The following is a 19,576-nucleotide window of genomic DNA, read 5'->3' as shown; positions in this document are numbered from 1 at the left end:
GCCCCCTGCATGATGCTTAGGGAGGGAACAGACATGTCTTGTATGCCTCCAGCACAGCTATGGACTTTACCTGAATTATCGTATTTAATTGTCACAACAACCCAGAGGGACCCTTTTGTATATTAAGAACCTGAAACTCAAAAGGGTTAATAAACTGCCCCAAATTCAGACAGACCTGGACTGGCCCCAAACCTCTGCTCCCTATTCTTCCAAGTGTTCTTAACTAAGGAAGGGAGATGAGGGAGCTTAGTCACTGAGTGGAAATCTCCCACCTTTATCACCTATATTAGTCAGCTTTTGCTGTTGTAACCAACATTCCCCAAATATCGGTGGTTTTAGCTCATAGGTCAGCTATCTTTATTCTTGGCTCTGCCAAGCTCTGCTATTTTTATGAGCTTGGCTCCTGACTGAGAGTCAGCTGTTATTGCTCTGCCCCAAACCACGGGTAGAGTTTAAGTCTGCTCAGATGCCTTCCCATGCTGGGACTGAGACTGACGGATTAGCCCCTCCAGGGCATGTTGTTGTCATGGTAAAGGGAGGAAACTCAAAAAAGCTGATGGAAACATGCAGTGCCTCTTAAAGCCTACACTCAGAACTGCATTCTCTCATTTTTACCCACATTCCGTCGGCCAAAGAAAGTCACATGACCAAAACTAATATCCCTAGGCAGAGGAGAATATGCTTGCCACATGTCTTAGTTAGCTTGGGCTGCTATAACAAAATACCATACAATAGAAGAAGTTTATGTCTCACAGTTCTGGAGGCTGGGGAGTCCAAGATCAAGGTGCTGGTCCATTCAGTTCCTGGTGAGAACTCTCTTCCTGGTTTGCACGTGGCCATCTTCTTCTTGTGTCCTCACATGGTGAAGAGAAAGGTGGCAGACAGTGCGGGAGGAGGTCTCTCTTGTGTCTCTTCTTATAAGGACACTAATCTCACCATGAGGGCTCCACTGGCCTGACCTAGTTACCTCCCATGGCCTTATTTCCAAATACCACCAATGGTGATTGGGGCTTCAACATGTAAATTTGGGGAGACACAATTCAATCCATAGCATCACACAAGGCAGAGGAAGGGGAGTGAATATTTGCTGAACAATAATGATCTGTCACACCACCTCACAAGATTCTGATACAGTGGGTCTGGGTACATCCCAGCCCTATGTCTTTTGAGAAAGCTTCCCAGGTGATTCTGAGGCCACCACAGTTATAATCCACTGCCCCACACTAATCAACGGCTGTGTGGGGTCCTGACAGATGACATGGAAGCCATGCTACCATCTGGCAGCTCTTCAAGTAGTTGGTTGCCAAAGTCCATTCGGACTGCTTAGCAGTGGCTTATGAGCAACAGAAATTTATTTCTACGGTTCTGGAGGCTGGAAAGTCGAAGGTCAAGGTGATGGCAGGTTCTGTGTCTGGTGAGGGCTCACTTTCTAGCTTATAGAAGGCATCTTTTCACTGTGTCTTCACAAGGTGGAAGGGCAAGGGAGTTTTCTAGGGTCTGTTTTATAAAGGCACTAATCCCATTCATGGAGGTTTCACCCTCATGACCTAATCACTTTCCAAAGCCCTCATTTCTTTTTCTTTTTTTCTTTTTTTTAAATGGGTATTCACATTTATTTATTGAATTTTATTTTATTTTTTTTATACAGCAGGTTGTTATTAGTTATCCATTTTATACATATTAGTGTATACATGTCAATCCCAATCTCCCAATTCATCCCACCACCACCCCCCACCGCCACTTTCCTGCTTTGGTGTCCATATGTTTGTTCTGTACATATGTATCTCAGTTTCTGCCCTGCAAAAATTGTACCATTTTTCTAGGTTCCACATATATGCATTAATATACTATATTTGTTTTTCTCTTTCTGACTTCATTCTGTATGACAGTCTCTAGATACATCCACGTCTCTACAAATGACTCAATATTGTTCCTTTTTGTGGCTGAGTAATATTCCATTGTATATATGTACCACATCTTCTTTATCCACTCATCTGTCTGGACACTTAGGTTGCTTCCATGTCCTGGCTATTGTAAATAGTGCTGCAATGAACATTGGGGTGCATGTGTCTTTTTGAATTATGTTTTTTTCTGGGTGTGTGCCCAGTAGTGGGATTGCTGGGTCATATGGTAGTTCTGTTTTTAGTTTTTTAAGGAACCTCCATACTGTTCTCCATAGTGGATGTATCAGTTTACATTCCCACCAACAGTGTAGGAGGGTTCCCTTTTCTCCACACACTCTCCAGCATTTATTGTTTGTAGATTTTCTGATGATGCCCATTCTGACTGGTGTGAGGTGATACCTCATGGTAGTTTTGATTTGCATTTCTCTAATAATTAGTGATGTTGAGCAGCTTTTCATGTGCTTCTTGGCAATCTGTATGTCTTCTTTGGAGAAATGTCTCTTTAGGTCTTCTGCCCATTTTTGGATTGAGTTGTTTGTTTTTTTAATATTGAGCTGCATGAGCTGTTTATATATTTTGGAGATTAATCCTTTGTCCGTTGATTCATTTGCAAATATTTTCTCCCATTCTGAGGATTGTCTTTTCGTCTTGTTTGTAGTTTCCTTTGTTTTGAAAAAGCTTTTAAGTTTCATTAGGTCCCATTTGTTTATTTTTGTTTTTATTTCCATTATTCCTTTGTCATAGATTAGTTGACCATAGGTGTGTGGGTTTATCTCTGGGCTTTCTATCCTGTTCCATTGATCTATATTTCTGTTTTTGTGCTGGTACCATATTGTCTTGATTACTGTAGCTTTGTAGTATAGTCTGAAGTCAGGGAATCTGATTCCTCCAGCTCCGTTCTTTTCCCTCAAGACCGCTTTGGCTATTTGGGATCTTTTGTGTATCCATACAAATTTTAAGATTTTTTTGTTCTAGGTCTGTAAAGAATCCAAAGGCCTCATTTCTTAATACCATTATATTGGGCAATAGGCTTCAAAATATGAATTTTGAGGGGACAGAAACACTTATAGCATTGAGGAAGCAGAGCCTACACTCCTAAATCATATCAATGGCAGTGTCGGGTACCCTGTAGTCCAGTGAACTCTTCAGCTAATAATACTTCCACAGGTCCCTCCAGATTCTGTCTCAGGATCTATGAGGTGTAGAACCATAGAAGTTAAAGAGCACAGACTCTGGAGTCAGGCCTCCAGACTAAATCCTGGTACTGTCACTTACCACTGGCATCCACAAATCTTGTCCTGTTTAAAACTCACAATTCCAAAGGGAAAGAAATAATCTTTACTGTGAAAATACTGGCAGGAATTTGAAAGAGTTTTCTAAGGGGCCCTGCTTGGGGCACATGTGCATCTCTGAGCCAGTCTTTCTGGCCAAGGAGATGCCTGGCTCTGATTGGCCAGGTATGTGTCACATGCCCTTCCCTGGGGCCAGCTAATGATGAGGGCAGAGTTAGCTGCACCCAAACCCTGTGGACTAAACAGGACCACATGGAAAGAGGAAAGCCTTCCCCAAGGAGAAGATGCTGGGCAGAGCAACAGCAGTGGTGGTCACAACAGACTTGTCTTTTTCTCCCACATAGCTATATTGATAAAGGGGTTCCTCAACTATAGAACAAAATGAGGAGGTGTGGGGTCTGTAAGCTTCTTCCACAGTGGTTTTAGTGGGAGTGTAAGGACTAAGCAGTGATGAGAAAGGAATAGAAAGATCCAAGGTTAGAGGCTGCAGGACAGAACAAACGCATTGGCTCCTTTAAGGGGTGAGGCTGCGTATTCAGTAGTTAACCCCTTGAAGGATGCTTGTCAGGAAACTTTTGGCATGGTGGCTTAAGAGGGAGGTGGCTTTTCCAGTGGCTGTTGATTTAAGGTGGGGGGTAGCAGGTCACAGTCAACTTCAAAGGGAGCATGGGGAGTCAGGAGAGTTAGCTATGGCTTGCTTTGTGAGAGATGGTAGGATAAGATCAGGTTTTTAGGATATGAGGGAATTTGGGGCAATAAAATGGAGTAAGAGAGGGGAATTCCCATTAGTGGTGTTCCAGGGAATAATGATGATGATGAAAATAATAAATATTTACTGAGTGTTGGATTAACCCATTTCATCTTCATTAGGTAGACACCATTATTGAAGTACTTCATTTTATTTTATTTTTTAAAATATTTATTTATGCCTGCGTTGGGTCTTTGCTGCTGTGCGCGGGCTTTCTCTAGCTGTGGCAAGCTGGGGCTACTCTTCATTATGATGCGCGGGCTTCTCATTGCAGTGGCTTCTCTTGTTGCAGAGCACGGGCTCTAGGCTCATGGGCTTCAGTAGTTGTGGCACGCGGGCTCAGTAGTTGTGGCTTACGGGCTCTAGAGCGCAGGCTCGGTAGTTGTGGCACACGGGCTTAGTTGCTCCATGGCATGTGGGATCTTCCCAGACCAAGGCTCGAACCCATGTCCCCTGCATTGGCAGGCGGATTCTTAGCCACTGCACCACCTGCAAAGTCCCTGAAGTACTTCATTTTACAGATGAGGGAAACTGAAGAACAGAGAGGTTAAGTAACTTGCCCATCTACTTACCCTGCCAGTAGATGGTAGGGTCCAGATGATAGTTTCTCTGGCTCCAGAACTCACGCTTTTAACTACATCTCAACTTAGGGCAGCTGTTCTTATGTGCCACATGAAGTTCCACAGTTTTTCTACTTTTCCAAGGTCACTCTCTCCTTTAATACTCAATAATAAGGACTGAAACTTCCACTTCCAGGCATGACAGGGTAACTGGTACTAGACTTTCCCTCTTTCTGTAAACAACTATAAACTGAGCAAAATATATGAGACAGCTCTTTTGAGTAATAGGACAATATGCAGAGAAGGACCATGTCCTTCAGAAGGGAAACATGAGTTGAATCCCATAATCACCCCACATTTGCTCCTGTCTCTCTCCCTGGGGACAGTGCCAACCACAGTGCAGAGAACTGGAGGCAAGCTGAGCTGAGCAGGCAGATGTCAGGGCTCAGGGCTGCCAAAGCAGCTAGACTTTGTAAGGTAGGATACCAGAAGAGAGGATCCTATGTGGGGGGGATAGAGGGCAGAAATCTATGAGGGTTTTCTATAGGTCCTTGCCAGGGGCTTGAGTGAGCATGTACAAGATGAGACTCCATGAGGCCTAGGAGTGTGCTGCTGCCATGGTGCTGAGGAAAATGAAGATACCAGAGATTCAATGCTAGCAGACATTGGAGTCTCAGCTCAGCCAGAATAAAAAAGCCTTTCTGAGCTCTCTGAGCATTTAGTTGAGACCTCAGAAAAGTAACACTTTAGGAGTAAGAAACATACCCTATAGGGTAAGGGCCACACCCTAGAACAAAGGACAATGTTGAAATATACCTGCTCTAACAAAAGACAAATCCAAGCATAAAAGGATCAGAAAGAGCCTTCAGTAATTTAACTGGCTGTCATAACAAAACTAAACACTTTTGAAAGGAATTCATAATACAGACTCCCTACATTGTATTATCCACAATATTGAGCATTTGATGAAAACATTATGAGACGTGGAAGGAAGCAGAACAGTGCGACCTGTAATCAAGAAAAAGACCAGGCAATAAAGCTGAAAATGACCTAGATATTGGAATTAGCAGACAAGGACTTGAAAGCAGTTGTATGAGCTATGTTCAGGGACATAAAGGAAAAGATTGTTATAATGAGTGAACAAATAGGGAATTTCAGCAGAGAAATGAAAACCTTGAAACTAACGGAAATTCTAAAACTGTAAAGTACAATAGCCATAATGAAAACCTCATTGGATGGGCTTAACAGCAAATTAAAACCATGAAAGAAAAGTTAGTGGCTTGAAGACAGATCAGTAGAAACTGTCTTGTTCAGAGAATTAGGGGAAAAAAAGATTTTTTAAAAATGAAGAGATTCTTCCTGACTCGTGGGACAATGTGAAATGGTCTAATATGCATGTATTTGGAGCCCAAGAGAAAAAAGGGAAAGAAAATGGAGGAGGAAAAAATATTTGGAAAAATAATGACTGAAAATTCCCCCAAACTGGTGTGGGACATCAATTTACATACTCAAGAAGCTCAGTGAACTCCCCACAGAATAAATCCAAAGATAACAATGCCTGGGTACACCACAGAAAATCTGCTGGAAAAAAATATGTCCCCCCCCAAATCTTAAAGCAATCAACTTTTTAAAAAGACAAATTACAGGGCTTCCCTGGTGGCGCAGGGTTGAAAGTCCGCCTGCCAATACAGGGGACACGGGTTCGTGCCCCGGTCCAGGAAGATCCCACATGCTGCGGAGCGGCTAGGCCGGTGAGCCATGGCCGTTGAGCCTGCGCGTCCGGAGCCTGTGCTCCGCAATGGGAGAGGCCACAACAGTGAGAGGCCCACGTACCGAAAAAAAAAAAAAAAAAGACAAATTACATACAGGGGACAGGGGACTTTTCATAAATACTAATGACAATTGACTTCTCATCAGCTTTCCAGCCTTATTTTCTTCTGAAAGCCAGAAAACTATGGAACAATATCATTAAAGTACTAAAAGGAAAAAAAAAAAACCTGTCAAGTCCAAATTTTAAATCCAGTGAAAACATCCTTCAAAAATGAGACTGAAATAGAACATTTTCAGGTATATAAAAGCTAAGAGAATTTTTCACCAGCTAAGCTGCAGTATGATAAACGTCAATGGAATTTATTAAAGCTGAAAGGAAATTACACCAACTTTAAACATGGATCTACAGGAGAAAACGAAGAGCATCAGAAATGGTAAATGTATAGGTAAATATAAAAAACTACTGTTTTTCCTTAATTTCTTTAAAAGACATCTAACAGCTTAATAATAATAAAAAAAAACATTGTATTATGGAATTCATAATGCATGTAGTTGAATAATATATGACCACACTAGCACAAAGAACAGGGATTAATGGAATTATTGTGTTATAAGGGACTTATATAAAGAGGTGAAATATTAACTCTAAGTAGGCTGTGATAAGTTAAGGATAGAAATTGTAATCCATAGAGCAACATTAAACATGAATACAAAGAAGAGCTAAAATAAATCCAATAAAAGAACTAAAATGGAATCCTAAAAAATATTTGTCAGGTAAGAAGATAGAAAAAGAAGAACGGAGAAACAATAAGAAAAAGGATTGGGCAAATAGAAAACAAATAGGAAGATATAGATTTAAACCCAACCATTTCAATAATTACTATGTAAATGAAACAAAGACATCAGTAAAAAGAAAGAGATTGCCAGAGAGGATAAAAAGATAAGACATTACTATATGCTGTCTGCAAGAGAGATATTTAAGCATAAAGACACTGTTATTGGCTGAATTGTGCCCCACTCCCCGAATTCATATGTTGAGGCCCTAACCCCCAATATGTTAGAATGTGAATGTATTTAGAGATAGGGCTTTAAATAGATGATTGAGTTAAAGGGGGTCATTAGATTGGCCCTCACCCAATATGTCCTTATAAGAAGAGATTAGCACACTGGTAATGCCAACAGAGGGACAATCACATGGGGACACAAGGTGAAGGAAGATAGCTATCTGCAAGCTTCAGAAGAATAGAAGCCTTAGAAGAAGGCTTAGTGAAACCAAACCTGCTGACACCTTGATCGTGGACTTCAAGCCTTCAGAAGTATGAGGAAATGAGTTTCTGCTTTTTAAGCAACCCAGTCTGTGGTATTTTGCATGGCAACCCTAATACAGGCACAGATAGGTTTGAAAGTAAAAGGGTAGGAATAGACATACCATGCAAATATGAAACGTAAGGAAGCTAATGTGGCTATATTCATATCACAGTAGACTTCAGAACAGGGAGTATTACCAGGGATTAAAATGGGATATTTCATAAGGGTAAAGGGGTCAATTCACCTGGAGGACATAACAATCCTGAATCTGTATTACCTAATAACAAAGCTTTAAAAATAATGAAGCAAATACTGAGAGAACTAAAGGGAGAAATTCTCAATCACATTTGGAGATTTTGACATCCTTTTCTGAGTGTTTGATTGAATGATTAAACTAATACCAGCAAGGACATAGAAGATTTGAACTACACTTTTAACTAACTTAATCTAATTGATACCTATAGACAATATGCTGAACAACTACAGAATAAATTTTTGTCAAGGCACCTAAAACATTCACCAATATAGACAAACTAATATTCTTCATGAATGCAAAATCCTCAATAAAATGTTTGAAAATAAAATCAAGCAATATATAAAAAGAATAATACATCATGACCAAGTAGAATTTATCCCAGGAATGCGTGGTTGGTTTAACATTTGAATGGTAATCATGTAATTCATCACATTAAAAAATAAAGGGAAAAAAGAATCACATCGGGACTTCCCTGGTGGCGCAGTGGTTAAGAATCCACCTCCCAGTGCAGGGGACACAGGTTCGAGTCCTGGTCCAGGAAGATCCCACATGCTATGGAGCAACTAAGTCCTTGCACCACAACTACTGAGCCTGTGCTCTAGAGCCCGTGAGCCACAACTGCTGAGCCCGAGTGCCACAACTACTGAAGCCCGCATGCCTAGAGCCCATGCTGTGCAACAAGAGAAGCCACCCAATGAGAAGCCCATGAACCGCAACGAAGAGTAGGCCCTGCTCGCCGCAACTAGAGAAAAGCCCACGCACAGCAACAAAGACCCAAGGCAGCCAAAAATAAAAATAAATAAATAATTTTTAAAAAATTATTAAAAAAAAGAATCATATCAATAGACGTACAAAAGCATTCGACAAAATTTAACATCCTTTCGTGATAAAAACTCTTCAGTCCATGAATAGAAGAGAATTTCTTCAACCTGAAAAAGATCATCTATGATAAACTATGTAAACATGCATAATGGTGAAATGTTGAACACGTTCCTCCTAAAATTTGAAACAAGGCAAAAATTCTGCTTTCACTACTTAACATTGTCATGAAGGTCCTAGCCAGTCCTATAAAGCAAGAAAAAGAGCTACAAATTAGAAAGGAAGAATAAAAGTATCTTTATTTATAGACAGAATGATCATGATTGAAATATTCAATGTTGTTAAGATCTTAATTTACTCTGAATTGAGCTATAGACTCAGTTCAATCCCATATAAAATCCCAATAGCCCTATTTGTAGGAATAAATAAGCTGTTCTGAATATTGATATGGAAAAGCAAAGGACCTAGATAAAAGAAGAATCTTGAAGAACATAGCTGGAGGACTCAGGCTTTCCTGATTTGAAGACATTATGAAGAGTAATAAAGACTGTATGGTAGCAGTATATAGATAGACAAATAGATCAATGAAAAGCAATGAAGGTTCTGGAAATAGACCTGCACAAAGATGTTAGATTAATTTTTCTTAAAGGTGCTGAGGCAATTTAATAGGGAGAGGAAAAGTTTTTCAACGAATGGTGTTGGAACTGGATAAACATATGAGAAGAAATGAACTTCAACCTCTACCTCACCCCATGCATAAAAATTAATTTGAGATGTTCCTTAGATCTAAACATAAGGTTAAAACTATAATACATAGGAAAATATCTTTGAAAATTTGGGGTAGGAAATGATTTCTTAGGACATGAAAATACTAATCATCAAAAACAATTGATAAATTGGTCTTCATCAAAATTAAAATGTATGCTCATTAAAAAAATGCCAGTGAGAAAATGAATAGACAAGCCACAGACCTATAAATCAACAATAAAAAGACAAGCATATTTTTTAAATGGACAAAATGTTTGAATAGACACTTCCATAAAAAAGATATATGAATGGCCCATAAGCACATGAATATGTACTCAACATCATTAGTCATTAGTGAAGTGCAACTTAAAGCCAAAAGGAAATACCATTTCCCACCTACCAGAATGGCTAAAATTAAAAGACTGACAGCACAAAATGTTGGCAATGATGTAGAGTGATTGGAACTCTCATGCATTGCTCCTGGGAGTGTGAAATGGTACAACCACTTTGGAAAACCATTTGATAGTTTCCTAAAAAATTAAGCATATACCTACCAGCAATTCCAATTCTAGGTATTTAAGCAAAAGAAATGGGAATATATATCCACAAAAATATTTGTACAAGGATGTTTCTAACAGCTTTATTCATAATAATCCAGAAGTGAAAACAGCTGAAATGTTGTTTATCAGTAGGAAAATGGATACACAAATCATGGTGTATTCATGTAATGAAATACTACTCAGCAGCCAAAAGTATGAACTACTGACATTTGCAACAATGTGGTTGAATTCCAGAGACATTATGTAGTACCAGGTGATTCTGTTTGTATGATGCTTAAGATCAGGCAAAACTAATCTATGGTGATGGAAATCAAAGCGTTGGCTGCCTGTGGATGGTGGATTGACTGGAAGAGGGTGCAGGGAAGTTTTTGGGTAATGAAAATGTTCTATATTTTGATTGGGGTGTTGCTTTTTTGGTTGTGTGTATTTGTCAAAACTCATTGAACTGTACACATAATTTCAATAATGTAAACTTTACCTCAATAAAACGTTTTTTAAAATAATAACTGAGCCCTGGGAGAAAGTCTGGTCCCCTCCCCAGGGAAAGTTTACCTGTTCCACACATCCAGCCTGGTAGTGTCACTTATCATTCTTGCTCTAGACTGCTTCACTGTCTATCATCTCTGGCTTCTCCTAACCAGGGCTCAGACCAAGGTATCTCCCCTTTATTGTTCCTTAAATACGGTTATGTTTAGCATAGCTTCCAAAAGTTTGAGGATAACCTAAGAGAATTAGGATGCAGAGAAAGAAAACTTCTCAATTTATTAAATGTTTGATTAATTTTTTATGTGATTATTAACTATGTGCCAGACATAATGTTAAGCATTTTTTAAGATATTTACTCTATTAAGCTTTATAACAATCTGTGTGAAAGGTACTATTATTAACCCCGTGTTATGGAAGAGGAAACCCAGACACTTTGAAGAGCTCAGCCAAGGTCACATAACCAGTGTAGTAGAGCTGGAATTTGAACCTGGGCAATCTGGCTCTAGTGTCCATGCTCTTAACCACTTTGCTATGCTGCCCTTAGCATCCTGCCCTTCCTTTCAAGGGTCCCCTCTGTCCATGTTGCTGGGCCTTTTCACCTCTGCCAAGCCAGAATCCTTATCATGGCCTTTCTTCGCAGTCCAGGGCCCTAACTCCCTAACCTCTGGTCCTCTGGCCTGATGTCTTTGCCAGAGGAAGCAAAACGTCATTGAGTCCCAGCAATCTTGGCAGAGATGCCCACCATGTGGCATCCTTTTGCACTGTTAAACAGGATAAATACTTAACTTTACAATCTCAACCAATCACATTTGAATTTCTCAGCTGGTTTAAAAGCCCAGAACTGAGTACAGGAAAGTCTCCTCCAAAACTATTTGTCAGCATCTCTTCTAGAATACAGAAACTACTGGAGCTTTAAACCAGCGTTTTCTTGTTCTTGCTACACACACAAAAAGGCCTATTTATAATCCTCCTATCTATAGCTGGGAACCGCCAGTAAAAGTTTTGAGTGTGCTTTGAAAAGTGTAAAGTACTGTATTCAAGTAAAGCATCATTGTTTTGTTATTTTTTTCCATATGCAGGAAAAGTTGTGAAATTAGACCACAGAGACCTCTTCTTTTGAAGCCCCCAGGGACCCCATATAAGTAACTCTAAGCTCTCAGTCATTTTGACAATTAATCATCATTTATTAAGCACCCACTAAAACAGATGCCGGGTGATTCCAGCTGAATCTTGACAGTATCCCAAGTGCAATAGCACTGAGAATTTGTAGTCAAGTGGCTTTTTCAAGTCCAAGTGAGATGTCTCTCATTCAACTAGCCGCCATCGGAGCTCCCTCCCCCCAGCCCGAGTGGCTGAGATGTTATCAGGGTGACCATGTCATTTCCAGCCTGGGCTCTTTTGTGATTTTGGCCTCCATATCTTCAAAGGATCCAAGCGCCCCTCAAGGAGGGAGGTGACCTGCAGCCTCTGCTGGGCTCTTTGCCGAAGGAGAAGGCACCGGAAATCCAGCGTCTGCAGGAGGAGTGGCAGAGCCAGAAGGCCAAATTGCAAGCCCAGGTAGAAGGACAGCCGTGGTGGGGATGCACCCTCATCCTGAGTGAGACCCTACCTCTTCCTTAGTCTTGCAGACAACCTTGGAAATGCATGCAGAGCCTGATTCTTGTTCAAGCTGGGGAGGGTATTCCAGGTCCAGGGCGAGGTGGGATTCTTGGTTCTGTTTATTTATTCATTCAACACCTGCTATGGCTCATGAGCGCCTGCTAGGAGCCAGGAACTCTTCTAGGTGCTTGGATATCGTCAGTGAACAAACCAGACAAAAGTCCTGCGTTACAGAGCTTGTATTTTAGCAGAGGAGGTGGATACAGACAAAAAAATACTAGACCTAGGAAATAAGCAAAGCACATAGTATATTAGAACATGTTAAGGGCTTCAGGAAAAAGAAAAAACAGCAGGAGGAAGGAGATTTGGAGGCTGTCTGGTGATGAGAGGGTGCGTATAATGCCAAATAGGGTTGTCAGGGAAAGCTTCTGTAAGAAAGTGAGATTTGGGCACGGGGGGGCACGCAAGGGAGGCTGCTGTGTAGACCTTTGGAGGGTTTTCTGGTCTCTTGATTTCTCTTGGGTGGCATACGTTCCAGCCCTTCTTCCCTGTTCCCTGGCATCCATGGCTCTAGCTGAGGAGCCCCCAGGAGAGCTGGCTGTCCCCGGATTCTTTACGCTTGCAGCTTCTACCCCCCTAAGAGTTCCCTTGGATAGAGGAGGCTCAGCTGGGCTGCGGAGACGTTCAGAAAGCTTTTATATTTAAGGAAAATCCCAGGCGGGGTGAGGGGCACAGCCTGAGGTCGGATGCTCTGGCGGGCAGGTCTCGCAGATGCAGCAGGCTCTGGAGCAGTGCACCAGCAACTACAGGGAGGACCTGCGGGCACTCAAGCAGCTCTCCGACCGCGAGCTCCAGGAGAGCGTCCAGCAGAATCAGATGGCGAAAGCTCAGCTCGAGGCCGCCCACCAGCGAGCGCTCCGCATGCTCGAGAAGGCCAAAAACCAGGAAGTCAAGGTAAGGGTGCTAACGATGACGTCCACTAACTACTACCGAGCACTTGCTGTGCAAGCACCTGCTCGGCGATTTATGAGGTGCCTTATGTACATTATCTCCAGTCCCCACAGTCATCTTACGAGGTCATTATTATCATATTCTCTTTCTGGATGAGGAAAGAGGCTCAGAGAGGTTCAGTAACTTGCTCAGGGTCACACAGCTAGTAAGTGGCAAGACAAGGATTCAGACTCAGGTCCCTTGAGCTTCTGGTACTGCTTTTCCCCATCTGCCCATGATCTTGATACTGTAAGAACAACTTTCTTTCATGACTTGGGCAATGTTATGCATGATCTGTGCTAAGGAGTCAGGCTCAGCCTGGCAGCTGAAAAGAGGAGGGCAGCCCAGAGTTGAGAAAGACCAGCTCAGCAGAAATAGACCTTCCGAAGGGCTTGGAAAACAATGATGACCTCGGCAATGTGTAATCAGCAGGGAGGATCAGGCACCTTTCACCTGTCACCTCTACCTTCTGCTTTCTCAGAAGGCCTTCCCTCCCTGCTGTCTCAGGAGATGGGCTTCTACTCTTACTGTTACAGATAGCACACTGTCACCACGGGCTTCACACAGCGGGCTGGCTTCACATGCTAATTCCCTCTTTATATGATCAAATTCACCAAACTGGAAGCCCCTTGAAGCCAGGAACCATCTCCACCTGTCCATTACCGAATCCTCTCCTAGCTCATAGTAGCTAGGTACTCAAGGGTCTCACTGAATTAAAGCCTCAAGTTTAATTTCCCCTTCTATAAATTGGGGATATTGAGACCCACTTCTTTGAGATGTCAAGATGATTAAATGAAAAAACGTGGGAGTTGTGGTTTTAAGGTGGCAAAATAAAGACTTCTGAATTCTTTCCTATTGGAAATGCTCTAAAAAACCAGTAAAGACACACAGCAGAAGCATATTCTGTTCAGATGAAGCTGGGAGACATCTGTACCCTTGAACCACAATATATGAGGACAGGAAACAAACGGAGACATAGTATATGACCGTGCAGAGCAGAGAGGCTCAAACCAAAGTGCCTGAAGACAGAGAAGGACGAGAATCAAGCTGACAGTGGAACTCAGAGAAGCCAGGAATTGGAGGCACCAGTTGAAACAGAAGGCAAGAGTGAGGTGGAGGGTATGACTCACCTAGAAGCCCAGATTCCCAGCTTACCCAGCACAGGCAGCCAATTACCTCTGTCTTATTTAAGGACAAGAGATTGGGGTGGGGGGCAGCAATCCCTGGGTAAACTAAGCCAGAGAGACTCTGAATTAGGAAGTACCAGTCACAGAGGCTGGGATGAGGCTTGCATGTGTGACTAAGTTTAGGTGAAAATCTGTGTACTGAACCATTCGGTGGACTACAGTCACCTCTGTCACACCCCCAGCAATGCTTTCTCTGCTCAGCTCCAGAAAACAAGCAGCTAGAACCGAGATCCCCAGAGGAGCTCACCATCCAACAGATGCCCCCCTGCTGCACCACCCCAGGTACAGATGGAGTTTCTGATTATCCTTCAGTGCCCACTCTTAAATACGAAGAGACAGCAGAAGATTACTAAACTTTCGAGGAAGTCTCTAATGGGAGAGTGGGAATCCAAGACTATCAAGAGGAAAAGAATGAACTCAGAGGAAATGGCTAATGCGGGGAACAGAAAAAAAAATTCAATGAGGATTGATATCCTCAGAATTAAGAGATTAGATTTGCATCCATGAAACAAGGACAACATGTTATTTGCAAAGGAGGGGGCAATTAGAGCAAGAAAGAGTTCTTTTAAAATAAAAAACAGGATAGCAGAAAACTTAAAAATCAGTAAATGAGTTGAAATATAGAAAATGAAGAAACCTTCCAGACAGCAAAGTAGAAAGACAAAGAAATGGATGATGGGAGAGAAGGAACCAGAAGTGTAGAAACACAATCCAGGAGGCTGACATCCAGCAAATAGGAGTTCCAGAAAGAGATCATGGAGGGGAGGAGATTTTCAAAGAAATAACAGAATGAAATTCCTATAAGGAAATGAAAAAGACCCGACCCAGGCTTGTCTTGAAACTTCAGAACACCAAGGAAACAGAAGAAATTCTAAAAGCTCCCAACGAGGAAAATTGGTACCAGCCTCAAAGTACTTGAATCCACATGTCATCAGACATCTCAACAGCAACAGGGAAGCAAGAAGATCATGAAGCAATTTTGAGAAATTCAATTAAAACCATTAGCAAGAGTGAAAATTGAATAAAAATATATCAGACAAATGAAATATTAGGACATTTACCTTCTGTTATCAGTTTATGCCTCTCAGCTCTTGATGCCTGCTTGCAATAATGATCTGGATTCTTTAAGCATTTCTCCTCCTTTACAGAGAGCACAGTGTTAAGCTTTGTCAGTAGAAGGCGCTGGAGGCACCTTGCAGGAAGAAGGAGGCTTCTCTTCCTGGTTCCGGCAGTTGCATTTTTGCTCTGTTTCTGGCTTCTGTTGCACAGTTGAACAGAGCTCTGGGTGTGTGAGGACATCGGGTGATACTCCCCCAGTGACTTCACGGTAATCTCGTAGCCCTGGTCCAGGCCCAGTGACTACCATCCTGTGGCCTCCCGATGTGGACACCACAGACTCCATCCTCACACCTGCACACCCTGACTCTTTCTGGGCTGCTGCCTGTTGGCTGCTGTTGCCTGCACCCCAGAACTTTGTTTCTTGCAACGCTCCCAAGGCAAACACTGTTCCCTCTGGCCCTCATGCCTGCATTGGTGCCCCCGTGCCCTCTGGGCACCTGCCCATCTGTGGCTCACCAGCACTGTGGAGGGTTACTCCTGCTTGACTCTGGCCTGGGCAACCTGGTGATCTCCATCCGTGAGCTGCCACCACACCTTCTCCAACAAGGTCTGGATCCCAGGCTGGGGAAGGGCTCCCCCTTCCAAGCTTTCCCTTTCTTGAATGCTCTCCCTCAGCCTCAGGATACCCTTCAGAGTTCTCTTTGCATCTCTACAGTTACTCTCCTATCAGAGCTTAATAGTTCTTTAGGTTCAGTTTCCCTTGTTTAAATTACTGTGTGGTTTCTGTCTCCTGTTGGACCCATACATCTTCCGTACACTTTTCCTTAGAAAGTTCCTTGAAGAATATCCCACCAAAACAAGGAAGCAAATCAAGAAAGAGGAAAGAAAAGGGATCTAGGCTACAGAGAATCCAACACAGGAGAAGGAAGGTTTTAGGAGCCCAGCTATGCCACTGGCTGAGGGAACAACTCAGTCTAGACTGGAGCTTGATGACTGAGGGCTCTTGAAGAGATGCCTCCGAGGAAAAATAGACCTGATGGTTTCTCTGACCGATTTGGCCATGTGAAAGATTGTAGTGAAAGTATTTTACAAAGCTTTTAGAGGTTGTAGGAAGACTTAGCCAAATATCCAAAGAAAACTAAGCAAATTAAAAATGCAGTAGTTATTAATGCAAGGAAAAACAAAACTATGTATAAGGTAGATTTTAATAATTATAGTTCATTTAGCTCAGCAGTAAATGGTACTTACAAGAAGGATAAATACTGAATATATTTTACTGTATTTAAAAAAGCAAGATAACTGTATATAAGGAATGGAAGGGGAAGAATGTATGAGACCAAAATCCTCATCCACCATAATGGGAAGACAATTCATAATTTCTAAAATAATCAAGATAGAGCGGGGCTTCCCTGGTGGCGCAGTGGTTGAGAGTCCGCCTGCCAATGCAGGGGACGTGGGTTCGTGCTCCGGTCCGGGAGGATCCCACATGCCGCGGAGCGGCTGGGCCCGTGAGCCATGGCCGCTCAGCCTGCACGTCCGGAGCCTGTGCTCCGCTACGGGAGAGGCCACAACAGTGAGAGGCCCGCATACCGCAAAAAAAAAAAAAAAAAAAAAAGCAGTAGGAAGGTACTATCTTGTTAATGGCGGTAAATATCAGAAGAAAGAACTACAGGAGTTGCCAGTGGCTGCCTCCAGTGGGCAGGATGCAGAAGGAGGAAGAAAGAGGGCTAAGAGGTGCTGGTTTTCCTTTTTTGAAAATATTATTTGATTCTTTATACTATGTGCATGTATTGCCCCAATAAAAATATAAAATAGGCTTTTTAAAAAAAGAAAAGAAAAAAGAAATGAGATCATGCAATGTGGACTGCTTGGCACTTAGTAGGTGTTCAAAATTTGTGAGTTCTGGGACTTCCCTGGTAGCACAGGGGTTAAGAATCCGCCTGCCAATGCAGGGGACACGGGTTCAAGCCCTGGTCCAAGAAGTTCCCACATACTGCAGAGCAACTAAGCCCATGCGCCACAACTACTGAAGCCCACGTGCCTAGAGCCCATGCTCCGCAACAAGAGAAGCCACCGCAGTGAGAAGTCCGCGCACGGCAATGAAGAGGAGCCCCCGCTCGCCACAACTAGAGAAAGCCCACGCGCAGCAATGGAGACCCAATGCAGCCAAAAATAAATAAATAAATAAATTTATAAAATTTGTGAGTTCCTTTTCTTCCTTTATTCTCTTAAATCTTTTTCCAGGTTGGCTTGCAATCTATAAGGGCTCAGGCTGCCGAGATTCCCAGGTTATTTGCTGCTGGGTCATGCCAGCCTTTGCGTTGGCCTGAGCTTTACCCCTCCAGGCTTTAGGCCTCAATCCCCTGCAGGAGGCAGAGGAAGCACAGAGGGCTGGCCCACCTGCAAGGGAGGTGTCCCAGGGCCTCCAACTGATTGGAGGAAGGAAGATCTGGTGGTGGGAGAGGGGGAGGGTGCTCTGCCCATTGGGCGGACCCTGCGGTTCTAAGCCCCAGTCCCTGGTCACCCTGGAACCAGATTCACGGGGTCTTTATTGCTGGCTCCAGTCTTCATGGGATGGTTCCAGAATGAGACAAAAGAGACAGGTTGCAGTTCTCGTTGGAGATGGCAGACATCTGGTCATTCCTAACACAGGATAGTGATTAAGAGTGGGATGCCTGGGTTCAAATCCTGGGTCTGCCACTTAAGAGGAAAGAGAGCTTAGGCTTCCTTGTGCCTCAGGTTCCTCATTCATAAAATGATGGCTAATAGTATGTACCATATAGGACCACTGAGAGCGTCAAAAGAGATAATCCACATAAAGTGCTTAGAACAGTACATGACTGAATAAGAGCTTGTCTTAGTCTGTTCAGGCTGCTCTAACAGAATACCACAGGCTGAGTGGCTTATAAACAACAGAAATTTACTTCCCACAGTTCTGGAGGCTGGAAGTCCAAGTCTCAGACTCGGACAGATATGGGGTGTGTTGAGAGCCTGCTTCCTGGCTCATAGATGGCCGTCTTCTCACTATAACCTTACATGGCAGAAGAGGAAGGGAGCTCTCTCTGAGGTCTCTTGTATAAGGGCACTAATCCCATTCACGAGGGCTCCACCATCATGACCTAAGCACCTCCCAGAGGCCCCACCTCCTAATTCCATCACATTGGGGAATAGGTTTCAACATATGAATTTTGGGGGTGGGGGGACACAAACATTCAGTCCATAGAAGAGCTCAATTTTAAGAAGATCCACTCTTCTTACTCATGCTCATTTATTGAGCATTTACCTTGAGCTACCATCGTGCTGAACTCGGGAAATACGAAGATGATTAATACAGTCTGCCCATAAAGAGCTCACCTCTAAGGGGAAAGGCAGCCACTCAAACAGGTTGCTGTAATTCAGTAAATTGGAGCCATGAGATGGCCGCGCATGGTATTTTGGGAGCACAGGGGAAGGAGACTTTATATAGGATGGAACATGGAGAGTTGGGGGTGAAGTCAGGCCGCTTAGGAGGCCCTAAACCAGCCACAACAAGAGCAAGGCAAACAAGAGGCTAGAGCAATTTGCCAGGGATGAGAGTCTGACTTGATAGAAAATCTGGCGGCTAAACCCTGCATGGTCTTCACTGCCAAGGGCTTCTGAGCCGGAAGGCAGGCAGGGCTGATCTGAAGATGCCGGGTCAGAGTGAGAGAGTTTGGCTCCATCTTTTACAAACCTCTGCTTCAATCTCTCCATTCACATTCCCCGAGGGATAAAAAGGTCACCAGTTGGAGTTCTCTGAGCCTTGCAGCAAGTGCAAGAGGAGGAGAGTATCGGAGAGTTTGAAAAGTGCAAGACTTTTCTGTCTTATTAAACTCAACAGGGGATGACTGAGTTTCCCATGAGAGGAGTAAGACCGTTTTTCCCCATTTGCTGGGGAGCAGCAAAGCAAAGATGCTTCGGTCTTCAGGTAGCTGCCTTGCCTGCTCACCCCTAATGGGAGCCTCATGCATTTGCTGCAGTCCTATTTCTCATTGTTCCCAGGGGCTGCATGAGGGAGCGGGTAGGGCTTGGGCCCTGGACGCCGCCGCCCATGGGTCACACTCCTGCCCCCGCCACTACCTGTCTTCAGTCATGGCGCTTCACCTTTCCGAGCTTCTTTCCTCCTAATCCTGCATCTTTTCTGTGTGACCTTGGGAAAGCTAATTCATCCCTCCCAGCCTCAGTTTCCTCACCTGAAAAGTGGTATGTGATACTGGAACTCTCTGTTGCCAAGAAAAGAGAAACTATTAGTTTCTTACTGCTGCTGTAGCAA

The 19,576-nt window shown here is 43.1% G+C and overlaps 1 protein-coding gene across 1 annotated transcript in view; it reads left to right on the top strand.

Moving 5' to 3' along the window:
• The window catches only part of FAM184B (family with sequence similarity 184 member B), a gene marked incomplete at its 5' end in the record, with an annotated part of 110,934 nt that overhangs the window by 74,112 nt on the left and 17,246 nt on the right, over window positions 1-19,576 (top strand). Inside the window, 2 exon segments of the mRNA XM_079919742.1 lie at window positions 11,878-12,007; window positions 12,812-13,003. Coding sequence (XP_079775868.1) covers window positions 11,878-12,007; window positions 12,812-13,003 — 322 coding nt within the window.

Source organism: Stenella coeruleoalba (genome assembly GCF_951394435.1).
Source record: "Stenella coeruleoalba genome assembly, chromosome: 4".
NCBI classification, from domain to species: Eukaryota; Metazoa; Chordata; class Mammalia; order Artiodactyla; family Delphinidae; genus Stenella; species Stenella coeruleoalba.
The sequence above is the reverse complement of the archived record's forward strand: the minus strand, read 5'-3'. Positions and strand labels throughout refer to the sequence as shown.